At 42.9% G+C, this 15,769-nt stretch overlaps 1 protein-coding gene across 2 annotated transcripts in view; it reads left to right on the top strand.

The window, feature by feature from the left end:
- Positions 1 to 15,769, top strand: part of SMC5 (structural maintenance of chromosomes 5) — a 208,356-nt gene that overhangs the window by 127,398 nt on the left and 65,189 nt on the right. Inside the window, exon 19 of one of the 2 annotated variants that reach the window (XM_040417086.1) lies at positions 12,147 to 12,209. The exons of the other annotated variant lie outside the window; for it this stretch is intronic. Within the exon in view, the coding sequence (XP_040273020.1) occupies positions 12,147 to 12,209 (63 nt within the window). The remainder of the gene's footprint in view (positions 1 to 12,146; positions 12,210 to 15,769) is intronic. 2 annotated transcript variants of the gene reach the window in all.

Here is a 15,769-nt window from a genome sequence, read left to right as displayed (position 1 = left end):
CTAAGCAAGTTTTAGTAGAAACAAAAAATATATTTCCTCATTTCCCTGGTTCTCTTCTGGCCCTTTGTTTATCTGCAATAACAACAATCTCTGCCCCCTCCCCCTGAACTGCAAAGGAAGTGAATACAAGTGGTGCCCTGAGTGATATGTCTGCCTGCTGGGATACTCAGCAGCATGTTGAATGTGTAGGACTACAAGTCCCAGCTGTACAATGACACTGCTGATACATTCAGGCTCTTCCCCCTACCTGTTCTTGTGCAATGCTCTGCAGAACTTCTCTAGTCTGTCAGCTCCTGTGCCCAGCATTTGTCTCCTCACTGTCTGCAGCTACTCAGTAAAGCCTTCAGCCCTGAGTCTGTGCAGCTGAAGGGGTTAATGTTTTTCCTCAAGAATCCAGGGAGAGAGCAATAAAGCAGCATCCGACAGTGCAGGGGGGCGTGGCCAGCACAGTGACATCTCGTGTACAGACACAGATCTGCTCTCTCAGGCTTGTGCACGAATCATCATCAGAGCAGGGAGAGAAACTGACATCACAGGTCATGTGACCCTCAGTGAAATCTGAGAAAGGAGCAACTGGAGATAAAGTAAGTGAATTGTAAAGTTCTTACATTTGTCTAGTTAGAAACATGCAAAGAACAAAAAAATAACTCAGGCAACCCCTTTAACTACTTTTGGCTGAGTTTCTCCTTTAATACAAACATTTAACTTATTGCAAATTCAGCTGAAGCTTGATATCAAAAGTAATTCAAACCATCCATGCATCTAAATGTATTCCTAGTGTAAATTGATTTTAGAGTCTTGGGAAGCTCCTTAGCTTTCAAAGGTAAGACTGGATAGTTCTTGTGAATGATGGTAGTAATATTAATACTATTCTTATTTTATTCTCTTGTAGTGTTGATTTGTAATGTTTTTCAGTGCCAGGCTGAGTGCTAATGCTGAGTTCACACTTCAGTTATTTGATAAGTTATTTCCATCAGTTATTATGAGCCAAAATCAGTAGTGAAGCCTACTTAGAAATACGGTATAATGGAAAGATATTCACCTGCTCTGTGTTTTTGACCCACACCTAGTTTTGGCTCACAATAACTGATAGACATAACAGACCAAATAACTGAAATGTGAACTCAGCCTTAAGGGCTCATTCAGACGGCCGTATAAATGAGTCCGAATCCGTTCTGCAATTTTGCAGAATGGGTGTGGTCCTATTAATTTCAATGGGGCCACAAAAATAGGCATTTTCTATTATAGTTGCGGCTATGTGCGGATCCACAATTTGCGGGTGAATGCGCCCTAAGTGTGGCAGAGTGAGCTTCTATAAACTGCTATATGATGTTCAACACGCGATAATGCTTTGGTCTGTGCGCAAGCAAAAACAGAGGCTGTAAGGTTTCCTTAACAATCTTTTTGTGGCAATTTTTTCAAGCTTGTAAGGGCTCTTTCACATTTGCGTTGTCCGGATCCGGCGTGTACTCCATTTGCCGGAATTACACGCCAGATCTGGAAAAACGCAAGTGAACTGAAAGCATTTGAAGACGGATCCGTCTTCAAAATGCGTTCAGTGTTACTATGGCACCCAGGACGCTATTAAAGTCCTGGTTGCCATAGTAGTTGTGGGGAGCGGGGGAGCGGTATACTTACAGTCCGTGCGGCTCCAGGGGCGCTCCAGAATGACGTCAGAGTGCCCCATGTGCATGGATCACATGATCCATGCGATCACGTCATCCATGCGTGTGGGGCGCCCTGACGTCACTCTGGAGCGCCCGGGGAGCCGCACGGACGGTAAGTATACTGCTCCCCCGCTCCCCACTACACTTTACCATGGCAAACAGGACTTTAGCGTCCTGGAAGCCATGGTAACCATTCAGAAAAAGCTAAACGTCGGATCCGGCAATGCGCCGAAACGACGTTTAGCTTAAGGCCGGATCCAAATTAATGCCTTTCAATGGGCATTAATTCCGGATCCGGCCTTGCGGCAAGTGTTCAGGATTTTTGGCCGGAGCAAAAAGCGCAGCATGCTGCGGTATTTTCTCCGGCCAAAAAACGTTCCGGTCCGGAACTGAAGACATCCTGATGCATCCTGAACGGATTTCTCTCAATTCAGAATGCATTAGGATAAAACTGATCAGGATTTTTCCGGCATAGAGCCCCGACGACGGAACTCTATGCCGGAAGAAAAGAACGCAAGTGTGAAAGGGCCCTTAAAAAAAAAAAAAAGTCATGAAAGTCCTGCATTTTGTACAAGCATTTTTTGTGGTTGTATATTTTTAACGTAATTGTCAGACTTTTTTAGTTTTTCCTATGGATAAGTTTATTGCAAAACGTCGGACAAAAATACCATACATGGCACATGCTGCATTTTTAAAATAAAAAGCCACTGAGTGCAAAAAATGGACCAAAGTCAGAGAAACCCCACAAAAACCTGATTGTTTGTGCTTTAAGACATGTGACATTTTCTGCCATGCTGTAACGGTACTGTGAACAGTGGGTTAACTCCCAGTGCGATAATAGTACAGCACTGTGATGGCTAACCCCACGTCGTCACTTGCAGATGCCAGCTGCATTATGTAGCTAGTACTCTGCTCTCGCTGGCAAGATCAGAGATGACTCTGCCCGACTCATTTAACATATGCACCAGAAAAAACGCGCACATTATACCAGAAATCTGCTCCTGGCTGAAGTGGATTTCAGTTGTAGAGCAGGATCACAGGGGCATCACGGTGTAGTGGTGATCCCATATAAATGAATTGAGTCACATGTGTGCCGCGATTGCGACCCCTGATCTGCAAAAAATCCTGCAAAGTAGGATTTTTTTTTTTGTGATTCAGGTGTTGCAGTGTAGTGGTGATCCTACAGAAATGAATAGGCTAACAGTGCGTTAGCCTATTCATTTCTATGGGATCACCACTACACTGCGATCCCCCTATGATCCTGGCCGTGACAGCTGTCACGCAACTAGTGTCGCCGTGGCAGTGAATTTTCAAATTCTGTGGGTACAGTAAAGGCCATTAACACTTCTGTTCCATGTAAAAATGCCCTCAAAAGACAAGGGGGCACTGCCTTCGACTGGAGAAGAAAAAGTTCAGTTTCCAGAAGCGTCAAAGCCTCTTTATTGTAAGAACTGTGAATCTGTGGAATGTCCTATTCTTGTCCACAATTGGGGACAAGACTAGGCATTTTCAATGTTAGCGGCAGCCGTGTGCGGTTCGCAAATTGTGGAATGCACACAGGCCGGTATCCATGTTTTGCGGATCTGCAAAACACTATGGTCATGTGAATGTAGCCTAAGATGAATTCTTAAAAGTAAAAGATGATAATGCGTAATTGCGGACTGCAAAACAAGAGTCGTGTGCATGAGTCCTTAGACTGCTGATATGTAAGTGGTAAAATGTAGCTTCTCACCTTGGAATGGATTTAGTAGGCTTTGTACAGCCTTTTGTGAATTTTGGTCACAGAAATCTGTCAGCTTAGATTTATTCCCTTAGGCTCCATTCAGACGTCCGTAGCGCATTGCAGATCCGCGAATTGCGGATCCGCAATACATCCGTACGGCACCCCCATAGAAATGCCTATTCTTGTCCGCAATTGGACACGCTCTATTTTCTGCGGACCGGAAGATTGGGGCCGCGCTCCGGAAATGCGGATGCGGAGAGCACATAATGTGCTCTCCGCATCTCTTCCGGCCCCATAGAGAATGAATGGGTCTGCACCCGTACCGGATAATTGCGTCTGAATGGAGCCTAAGTCTTTGCTCAGTGTTTTTGTGCATGCGTTTAGCATTCATTAAAGGCATGTCCCATACTTACATTTTCCCAGTATTGGTCTATAAGCTTTTCCTCTGATGCAAATCACTGTAATAGTGTGAAAGGAGTCTTACTTCAATAGGACTATAATAATAATAAGCTCTGGCCCCTTTGTTTACATGCAGTTGCAGAGCTGTGGGGGTATGTAACTACAATCTCTGAGGTTTTCCTCATGAATATTTGTGGGTATCAACAAAGGGTGCCTTTGATATGACCATGACACTTGTAGAAATTTTACACTTGGCAAAGAGTTTCATGCATATGTCTGTGCATGAGATTTTCCCTGTGCTAAGGGGCGCTCTGATGGCACAACAATACTGCCAATTCCAACATGACCAATAATAACGTTCCTTACTCACAGCCAACGATGTACCTGTATGTCATTTAAAGGGGTTATCCGACCCGTTAAAATGCTCCCCATATGCCCGGGCCCCTCACACACAGTGGGCCAGATTTATTATTACACTTACATCTTACTCCACTTTTACACATGTCTAAAGACACTTTTGGCTAAGTCAGATTAATTAATGGTCCTTTAATACTGTGATAATTGTGGTTTGACGGTAGCAGTTTATCTTTCAGTAAGCGGCTTTACAAAAGTCGTGCTTTGGCTGCCCAGCCGCCCCCGCCCCCCTTCCTTCACCGAATGTTTTCACCAACGCACGGGGAAAAGCAGCGGCGGCCATGCCAGCTTCAGAACCGACGCAGGTGCCGGGGAGCCAGGTAAGCACATTGTCTGTGAGGTGCTGGGCATATGGGAGGGGGGACATTTCAGGGGTCGGATACCCCCTTCAAGTGTTAAAGAAGTATGTTGGGCTCACATGATGAGCCCATAACATATGCGTGCTGGCTGTGTAATACAGCGAACACCTGTCCTTCGGTATCGGAGATAACTCTGCGGCATCTGAGGGCTTAGCCAGGAGTGGAGAAGAGGGTCTTCCTCTGCCCTCTCTCCATGGGAGTTCATGTATTTCTGATCAGCTGTGGCAGCACCTGGCCTTGTGTAGGCTCCCAGGCCTGCCATAGCAAACTGCCTGTAAGGCTTCATTCAGACAACCGTAAGTGTTTTGCGGTCCGCAAATTGCAGATCCGCAAAACACACAACGGTCGTTTGCATTCCACATGTTGCAGAATGCACAAGGCCAGCCCTATATAGAAATACCTATTGTCCGGAATTGCAGACAAGAATAGGACATGCTCTATATCGACTGTGTCCCACAGCAGTCAGGACTGTGTATTTCAGCGCAGCTTTCTGCGCTGGCAGCGAGGGAGCAGTAGGGGAACAAAAAACAAACTTGACTCCTTATATGTAGTACTGCTAATAAAAGTCCAATATCTTGATGACTAATTCCCTTTAACAAAGACTGGTGGTCCCACTACCAGGTAATTTATAGTTATATTACATTGCCTGCTTTCAGATTATTTTTCCCAAAAATCCTAGACAACATCTTTGTTACTTCAGTTCTCATTGTTGGCGTGTTTTTTTGTTTGTTTTTTTCCACACCTTCAAATCTGTTCTCTTTATGCATTTATGTGTTCAAAGTTTCACAATTTGGGGTGTATCGGTAGTTTGAACATGACACCAGTACTGGAAACACACACTACCACACTGAGCTATTACGCAGTAGGTGCATTTTATGTGTATATAAAGGAGAAAAACAAGAATTGGTTTTGAAAAATCCTTGTTAAGACTTTTTGCTTTTAGGCAGTATATTCATAGCTACCAGCTTGTTTTAAAAGGCCTCTGTCAGCATTATCAAACCTATTAAACCAGTCATGTTGCCTGGTAGGGCTGATCATGATGATTAAAACGATACCATACGCTGGATTTACTTGGGCCAACTGAGCGGCCGATTGTCAGGAAGGAAGTAGAGACTGATTCTTATCAGATTACTCGATTAATCATTGGATTAATCCGTAGAATACTTGATTACTAAAATAATCTATAGCTGCAGCCCTACTGATGACCTATCCGGTCATTAGTATCTGCGCTCCTCTGCTATGTGTGAAGCCGCCGGTGACTTCATTCCACCCGGAGCTACATCACAAGATGACAGGGCTATTAGTCCTGATGGTCAAAAGGGAGTAGGGAGTGTACAGAGCACAGTGGTGTAGAATAACAGCGCTCAAAGCGCTACAGCCTGCCCCTTGGTGCTCCAACTGCCTGATTTGCATAGAAATAAAACTCCTATCTCTACAATGCTGCAACTTACAAAGATAAATAAGGTATTATTTTAACCCCTGTCTGCACGTGCCCCATGCAGATAGCACGTATATAAATGTTATGGCAGCTCTTTAATCCAAGCTCTGCAAAGCACTTGGATTAAAGCTTCTGCGCTTGCACTGCCACGGTCACGGACAGCATACAGTCCAGTAATGCCGGCAAGGGACTAATCAGAATGGTCCCTTGCCGACGATCGCTCAGATTGGTTAGTTTGTGCAGACTAACCAATTCGGATCGCAGCAGTGTAAAAGTGTCGGTTTCAGGATCTTATCTGCACTCTGCAGATCAGAGCCTGAAATCAGGTACTATATGCTCTGTCCCCCTAATCTGTGCCTCCAATATGTGAGACCCTTGCCTGGATCTGTGCCCCCTTCTGTGCGCCCTGCCTCCATCTTTGCCGGCCGTGCACTATGTATGAGCCGGCAACTGTGCCCGCCTGCCCCCATCCATGTCCCCTGCCCCATTTCCTGTCCCATGCCCTCATCAGTGTCCCCTGCCTCATCTTTGCCCCCTTGTGAGGTCCCCCTGCTGTAGGTGATGGCGGCAGCTCTGTTCCTGAGCCGCCGCCATCAGCAGCGAGTGTCAGCTGTATGCTGGCACTGTAGAAACCCCTTAGATGCCGCTGCAGCGGCATCCAAGGGGTTAACAGAGGGAGGGGGCTACCTCTCAATAATCGGGCTTCCGCGCTGGCAGCAGCCCGATGGTTGCCATGGCAACCGGGCGCCTTGCAAAGGTGTAAGGCCTCATGCACACGACAGTTGTTTTTTGCGTCCGCAAATTGTGCGTTCACCAAAAAAAACAGATGCAGCATTCGTTTTTTTTTTTTAAGAATCGTTTTTTTCCCACAGATCCCTTGTAATAAATGCCTATCCTTGTCCGCAAATGTGAAAAAAAGTATGCACAATTTTTTTTGCTGAAGGGAAACGCGGACAACGGTCGTGGAACCCAAACGGATGAACTATCAGCATTTTTTTGCTGACCCATTGAAAAAAAAACGGAACAGAGGCCGAGAAAAACTGTCTTGTGCATGAGGCCTAAAACTGATAGTATCATACTTTGCAATGCAAGAGCATTGCAAAGTATAGTACAGCCATCAGCCCCACTGGATCTTCAAGATCCAAGTGGGACTTGATAAAAAAAAATTACTTTTATTTTATTTTTAATGAAAAAAAAATAATAAATTGCCTTTTCCTATCCGCTCATTTATAAGAGTTTAAAAAATGAAAAAAATAATAATAAACTACACATATTAGGTATCACTGTGTCTGTAACGAACGGCTCTAAAAATATATCACATAATCTACCCCGTCCGATAAACACCATGAAAAAAATAAAAATTAAAGCTGTCAAAAAGTATACATATTAGGTATCACCGCGTCCGTAACTAGCTCTATAAAAATATCACATGACCTAACCCCTCAGGTGAACACATTTTTTTTGTCACCTTACATCACAGAAATTGCAACACCAAGCGATCAAAAAGGCGTATGCCCCTCCAAAATAGTACCAATCAGTCACCTCATCCCACAAAAAATGAGCCCCTACCTAAGACAATCAGTCAAAAAATAAAAAAGCTATGACTCTCAGACAATGGAGACACTAAAACATCTTATTTTTTTTGTTTCAAAAATGCTATTATTGTGTAAAACTTAAATAAATAAGAAAAAGTATACATATTAGGTATTGCCAAGTCCGTAACGATCTGCTCTATAAAAATGTCACATGACCTGACCCCTCAGGTGAAAGCTGTAAAAAAAAAAAAAAAAAAAAAACTGTTCCAAAACCACCAATTTTTTGGTCACTTTGCCCCATAAAGTGTAATAATGAATGTTCAAAAAATCTTATGTATCTAAAAATGGTACCAATAAAAACTACCATTCTTTCTGCAAAAAACAAGCCCCTGCACAAGACGATCGACAGAAAAATAAAAAAAAGCGTTCAATAAATGGAGACACAAACATACGGTAATCCTTTTTTTTTAACAAAAGCTTTATTATGTAAAACAAAGAAAGTAGACATATTTGATATCATTGCGTCCATAATAAACAGCCCTATAAAAATAGCACATGATCTACTGTCAGATGAATCTTATAGAAAATAAAAACTGTGCCAAAACAGCAATTTTTTGTTACCTTGCCTCACAAAAAACGCAAAATATAGAGCAATTAAAAATCATATGTACCCTAAAATAGTACCAATAAATCTGGCACCTTTATCCCCTAGTTTCCAAAATCGGGTCACTTTTTGGGAGTTTCTACTGTAAGGCAGCATCAGGGGGGCTTCAAATGGGACATAGCATCTAAAAACCAGTTCAGCAAAATCTGCCTTTCAAAAACAATATGGCTCTTCTTTACTTCTGCGCCCTGCCGTGTGCCCTTATTAGTTTACGACCACATGTGGGGCGTTTCTGTAAACTGCAGAATCAGGGTAATATTGAGTTTTGTTTGGCTGTTAACCCTCGATGTGTTAAAGAAAAAAATGGATTAAAATGGAAAATCTGCCAAAAAAGTGAAATTTACCAATTTCATCTCTATTTTCCTTTAATTCTTGTGGAACACCTAAAGGGTTAACAAAGTTTGTAAATAAGTTTTGAGTAACTTGAGGGGTGTAGTTTCTATAATGGGGTCATTTATGGGGGTATCCACTATGTAAACCCCACAAAGTGACTTCAGACCTGAACTGGTCCTTAAAGTGGGTTTTGGAAATTTTCTTAAAAATTTTTAAGAATTGCTTCTAAAATTCTAAGCCTTCTGACACCCTAAAAAAATAAAATGACATTTACAAAATGATGCCAACATAAAGTAGACATATGGGGAATGTTAAGTAATAAATATTGAGTAAAGGTGAAATATATTGACTCAAATTTATGACTGTCATGAAGTAGTGTGTCACAAGAAAACAATCTCAGAATGGCCTGGATAAGTAAAAGCGTTCCAACGTTATTACCACATAAAGTGACACATGTCAGATTTACAAAATTAGACATGGTCACAGGGGCATCAATGACCTTTGGTCATGAAAGGGTTAATCATCATGATCAACTCTACCAGGCAATATGCCTGGTTTAATAGGGTTGATCATGCTCTTTAGGCTCCATTCATCCGCAACACACCCGCCCGGCACCCCTATAGAAATGCCTATTCTTGTCCGTGGCTGCGGACAAGAATAGGACATGTTCTATCTTTTGCGGCGCTGCGGACCTGAAGATCGGGGCAAATGCGGATGCTGACCGCACACTGTGATCTGTCCGCATCCATTCTGTCCCCATAGAAAATGAATGGGTCCGCACCCGTTCCGCAATTTTTGCGGACCCATTTGCGGACGTGTGAATGGAGCCTTAAGCTTTCATTGTTCATCTGATTCCAATGTTAATCTGGATTGGTATTGTGCTGGCACATACATGAAGGTGAAAAGAAGATTTGCTTGAGTCATGCCATCAGGGCTACTATCAGAAATTTCAGGGCCCCATATAGGCAAACCTTGTGTGCTCCCACCCTTTAACAGCCCTTCTCACATTTATAACCATAACTTTTTTGTGTCGAGCCATTTTGCTATATACATAAGTAAGATTTTATGGAGTCATTTATTAAACTGGTGTAAAGTAGAACTGGCTTAGTTGCCCATAGCAACCAATCAGATTCCACCTTTCATTGTCCAAAGGAGCTGTCAAAAATAAAAGGTGGAATCTGGTTGCTATGGGCAACTAAGCCAGTTCTACTTCTCATCCCCGCAATGTTGACATCCGGTGAAGCATGGGCTTGAAGATTTCGGCCGAAATCTTGTGCGTCACCACGCTGTGCAAGATTTTGCACCTGACCTTTAAGCGAGATGGCTGCGGCCGGCCCATTGAGAGCAAATGGATCAGGTAAGGCTATTTTCACACTAGCTTTTTTTGCGGATCCGTCATGGATCTGCAAAAACGCTTCCGTTACAATAATGCGACCGCATGCATCCGTCATGAACGGATCCGGTTGTATTATTTCTTCTATAGCCAAGACTGATCTGTCTTGAACACCATTGAAAGTCAATGGGGACGGATCCGTTTTCTATTGTCAAAGGATCCATCCCAATGACTTACATTGTGTGCCAGGACGGATCCGTTTGGCTCCGCTTCGTCAGCCGGACAGCAAAACGCTGCAGGCAGTGTTTTGGTGTCCGCCTCCAGAGCGGAATGGTGACTGAACTGATGCATTCTGAGCGGATCCTTTTCCATTCAGAATGCATTAGGACAAAACTGATCCGTTTTTTTTTTTACACCATGTTATGTACATCAAATGCAGCGATTATGTATGAACATGGCATCAGGGGGGTACAATGAGGGGGGGGGGGGGGCGGCGGCGCAATCGCCGCTTCCTGTCATTGCACCCACTACTTGAATGAATTACTTGAATGCGCTTTGTCACAAAGCTAATTTATTTATATTTTTTAATTTGGCAAAGCTGCCGGATCTAATTTTCCAATACTCATCTCTAGTAATAAACTGCTTCTGTCTTCTCCTCAGGGTTGCAAACTGACCCAAATCCTGCTAGATTGCAGCAACTTCAGTTCCGTTATTTACATGTGCAGCACTTCGAATTAAAGCCCAGTACCAAGCCCAATACATATATGGCACTTGGATGTAATGGGGTTAAAATTATTTATTTAGTAAATGTCTGTGCTGGAAGAGGGGCCTCTCCAACAACCCATATCTACGGGAAGGGCCACACAGCTTCGCTAGTATTCGGTGCACCAAAGTGAATACTGATTAGGCTGACGATGACAGATCCTAAGTGGCTGGGCCCTGCTCCCCAGCTGATCTGAGTCTATGCTGCCATTGCTATCCTGATGGAGGTCCTGCATGCCATGTCCTAATGTTTAAGGTAGGGATATTACTTTATGGTGGATTGTTCCATGATGGTTTTAAGATCTTGGTCACATGGCTACATGCATGTATGCACAAATAAGACTACTTTCACACTGGCGTTTTGGTTTTCCGTTTGTGAGATCCGTTTCAGGGCTCTCACAAGCGGTCCAAAATGGATCAGTTTTGCCCTAATACCTTCTGAATGGAATACGATCCGTTCAGAATGTATCAGTTTGCCTCCGTTCAGTCTCCATTCCGTTCTGGAGGCGGACACCAAAACGCTGCTTGCAGCGCTTTGGTGTCCGCCTGGCGATGCGGAGTCAAACGGATCTGTTCTGACACACAATGCAAGTCAATGGGGACGGATCCGTTTTCACTGACACAATATGGCACAATAGAAAACGGATCCGTCCCCCATTGACTTTCAATGGTGTTCAAGACGGATACGTCTTGGCTATGTTACAGATAATACAAACTGATCCGTTCTGAACGGATGCATGCGTTTGTATATCGGTGCGGATCCGTCTGTGCAGTTCCATGACGGATCCGCACCAAACGCGAGTGTGAAAGTAGCCTTAGGTTAAATCCCATTCACAAAGCAAGTTTAATTGTTAATTTCAGAAAGTTATCCAACTGTGTGGCTTCGTTGCTTGTCACTTTATTAAAGGGAACCTGTCACCGGGATTTTGTGTATAGAGCTGAGGACATGGGCTGCTAGATGGCCGCTAGCACATCCGCAATACCCGGTCCCCATAGCTCTGTGTGCTTTTATTGTGTAAAAAAAATGATTTGATACATATGCAAATTAACCTGAGATGAGTCCTGTCCCTGACTCATCTCACATACAGGACTCATCTCAGGTTAATTTGCATATGTATCAAATATTTTTTTTTTTTTTTACACAATAAAAGCACACAGAGCTATGGGGACTGGGTATTGCGGATGTGCTAGCGGCCATCTAGCAACCCATGTCCTCAGCTCTATACACAAAATCCCGGTGACAGGTTCCCTTTAAGTTATAAGATATATTAAAGTCAAGACCTCTTTACTGTACTTCATGTTGCCATGTATCCCTAACTTTAGGTTAGTGTCTGCGCCCACGCTCTTAGGTCCTCTACTGAGCCATATTTAGGTTTCCACAGGGTTATGAAATGATCAGCTTCATTAGCACTATACGGGTGCATTGATCCATGCTTTGAAATATTATACTAAGTGTAGTGCGTGCAAGAAGAATTTCCTCTAACCTGTCCTGGGTATTCTTGTTTCCTTTCTTCTGCAGCCTTTCAGATTGGAAGCTTTGGCTAATTTGCTGTCTATCCATTCAGATAATGATGACTGTAAGGTATTTGTACAGACAGCCATACATGTTGTGTTTACTGCAATGCCACTGAAGTGTACTGCCATTCGATCTTCCATATAATCAAGGGCAAAATATGAAAAAGTAGTTATGGCCTGTTGCACAATTACATTAGGTGATAGTTGGATTGACTCAGTTGTACTGTATTTGGACATTTTATTTTTTTTATTTTTTTATATTGTTATATATGTTATCTGTTTTATATACAGATTTGTAACTTTTTGGAGTCTAAAAAGGTTTAGAAAACTCCATCCGCATGTATTGTACCGTAATTTGTAACTCCTGTCCGATATGGGTGGTGGGCTGAAAATCTGCAGGATCTGACCATACCCTAAAATAAAGTTCATCACGTTTTGTATGTGTGTGTATGTATAGGAAGATGTGTACATGAGCAGATCCTATAAAGCTTCACATAAAAAATGGCTAAAATGGGTGGGGTGGCATTAGCTTCTCTTCCCACTACATTGCTGGCACTGTCAGTTCTTAGTTACCTCATCTATTACAGTGGATATAAAAAGTCTACACACCCCTGTTAAAATGTCATGTTTCTGTGATGTAAAAAAATGAGACATAGAAAAATAATTTCAGAACTTTTTCCACCTGTAATGTGACCTATAAACTGTACCACTCAATTGACAAACAAACTGAAATCTTTTAGGTAGAGGGAAAAAAATAGATAAAAAATATAAAAATAAAATATGGTTGCATAAGTGTGCACGCCCTTAAATTAATACTTTGTTGAAGCACCTTTTGATTTTATTACAGCACTCAGTCTTTTTGGGTATGAGTATCAGCATGGCACATTTTGACTTTACAAGATTTGCCCACTCTTCTTTGCAAAAACACTCCAAATCTGTCAGATTGCGAGGACATCTCCTGTGCACAGCCCTCTTCAGATCACCTGTGGCGAAAGCCACTTCCCACAGTGTTTTGGAGGGGGCTGTTTGCCCACCTCCTGCCCCAGGATTATGGCCCATACTAACTTTGAAGAAGACAGACCGGCCGCACAGCTTAAATCTGTGGAACTGTTTTGGGCAGGAAAGCCATGCTTGCGGCCGGCCAAATGTGACTTCCATGGAATTCGGGAACCCCTGCTTGGATCTGGGGTATTTTTGGATATCTTGTTCACCCAGATCAGAGCTATCCATGGATGTATACATTATGGGGATATGTGGGGTTTTGGGGTGTTTTCTGTGTTTGGGGGAAAAATGTGTGTTTTCTGTCTGTGAGTGATTAAGTTGGCCCATTACGTTTGGTAATTGTATTTTGTTGATTGCGTCTCAGACAATGCCAGTGTGTTAATTGCGTCACAGACAATGCTCATTGTATTTTGTTGATTGCGTTACAGACAGAGGGAAGAGGGGATTTTGTGTTTTGTGTTTCAATACTGTAAATGCATGTGATTGGCTAAAATATATAAACTGTCACAGTCTTTTACAAGGGCCCAAGGGGGAGTGTGCCTTGCTAGGAGACCTGCATAAAAGGCTGAAAAATAACCCATTAAAGAGTTCTGCTTAACCCTCAAGCGAAGTGTCGTCTCGTTCTTGGGGGAATTGGATTGTATGCTGATTGCCAGGAGTGTAAGCCGATTGTATGCTTTTACTGTTCAGCGGTTTCCAGGATTCCTGTAGTTTGCAGTTCGGCAGACTGGTGCTTGCAGTAGCTGCCTGTGCATTGAAAGGAGGATATCGTCTGAACGGAGTTGTGTGCTGAACGGTCCGTTACATCACCCTACAGATTTTCAATCGAATTCAGGTCTGGGCTCTGGCTGGGCCATTCCAAAACTTCTTCTGGTGAAGCCATTCCTTTATTGATTTAGATGTATGCTTTGGGTCGTAGTCATGCTGAAAGATGAAGTTCCTCTTCACGTTCAGCTTTCTAGCAGAAGCCTGAAGGTTTTGTGCCAATATTGACTGGTATTTGAAACTGTTCATAATTCCCACTAGCTTAACTAAGGCCCCAGTTCCAGCTGAAGAAAAACAGCCCCAAAGCATGATGCTGCCACCACCATGCTTCACTGTGGGTATGGTGTTCTTTTGGTGATGTGCAGTGTTTTTGCGCCAAACATATCTTTTGGAGTTATGGCCAAAAAGTTCAACTTTGGTTTCATCAGACCATAACACCTTTTCCCACATGCTTTTGGGAGACTTCATATGTGTTTTTGAAAAATGTAGCCTGGCTTGGATGTTTTTCTTCGAAAGAAAAGGCTTTCGTTTTGCCACTGTACCCCATAGCCCAGACATATAAAGAATACGGGAGATTGTTGTCACATGTACCACACAGCCAATACTTGCCAGATATTCCTGCAGCTCCTTTAATGTTGCTGTAGGCCTCTTGGTAGCCTCCCAGACCAGTTTTCTTCTCGTCTTTTCATCAATTTTGGAGGGACGTCCAGTTCTTGATAAAGTCACTGTTGTGCCATATTTTCTCCACTTGATGATGACTTCACTGTGTTCCATGGTATATCTTATGCCTTGGAAATTCTTTTGTAACCTTCTCCTGACTGATACCTTTTAACAATGAGATCCCTCTGATGCTTTGGAAGCTCTCTGTGGACCATGCCTTTTGCCATCATTTAAAGTGCCTCTGATTAACCCCAAATAAAGTTTAGCAGCTCTAGTTGGTCTTTCCTGAAATTTTCTTAGTAGCATCCCACAGCAAAATCCACGAAAATTTCAGGAAAGACCAACTAGAGCAGCTAAACTTTATTTGGGGTTAATCAGAGGCACTTTAAATGATGGCAAAAGGCATGGTCCACAGAGAGCTTCCAAAGCATCAGAGGGATCTTATTGTTAAAAGGTATCAGTCAGGAGAAGGGTACAAAAGAACTTCCAAGGCATTTGATATACCATGGAACACAGTGAAGACAGTCATCGTCAAGTGGAGAAAATATGGCACAACAGTGACATTACCAAGAACTGGACGTCCCTCCAAAATTGATGAAAAGACGAGAAGAAAACTGGTCTGGGAGGCTACCAAGAGGCCTACATCAACATTAAAGGAGATGCAGTAATATCTGGCAAGTACTGGCTGTGTGGTACATGTGACAACAATCTCCCGTATTCTTCATATGTCTGGGCTATGGGGTAGAATGGTGAGACGAAAGCCTTTTCTTACGAAGAAAAACATCCAAGCCAGGCTACATTTTGCAAAAACACATCTGAAGTCTCCCAAAAGCATGTGGGAAAAGGTGTTAGTCTGATGAAACCAAGGTTGAACTTTTTGGCCATAATACCAAAAGATATGTTTGGCGCCAAAACAACACTGCACATCATCACCAAAAGAACACCATACCCACAGTGAAGCATGGTGGTGGCAGCATCATGCTTTGGGGCTGTTTTTCTTCAGCTGGAATTGGGGCCTTAGTTAAGCTAGAGGGAATTATGAACCATTCCAAATACCAGTCAATATTGGCACAAAACTTTCAGGCTTCTGCTAGAAAGCTGAACATTGAAGAGGAACTTCATATTTCAGCATGACAACGACCCAAAGCATACATCCAAATCAACAAAGGAAAGACTGAGTGCTGTAATAAAATCAAAAGG

This window comes from Bufo bufo, chromosome 2, assembly GCF_905171765.1.
Source record: "Bufo bufo chromosome 2, aBufBuf1.1, whole genome shotgun sequence".
In the NCBI taxonomy this organism is placed as follows: domain Eukaryota; kingdom Metazoa; phylum Chordata; class Amphibia; order Anura; family Bufonidae; genus Bufo; species Bufo bufo.
The sequence above is the reverse complement of the archived record's forward strand: the minus strand, read 5'-3'. Positions and strand labels throughout refer to the sequence as shown.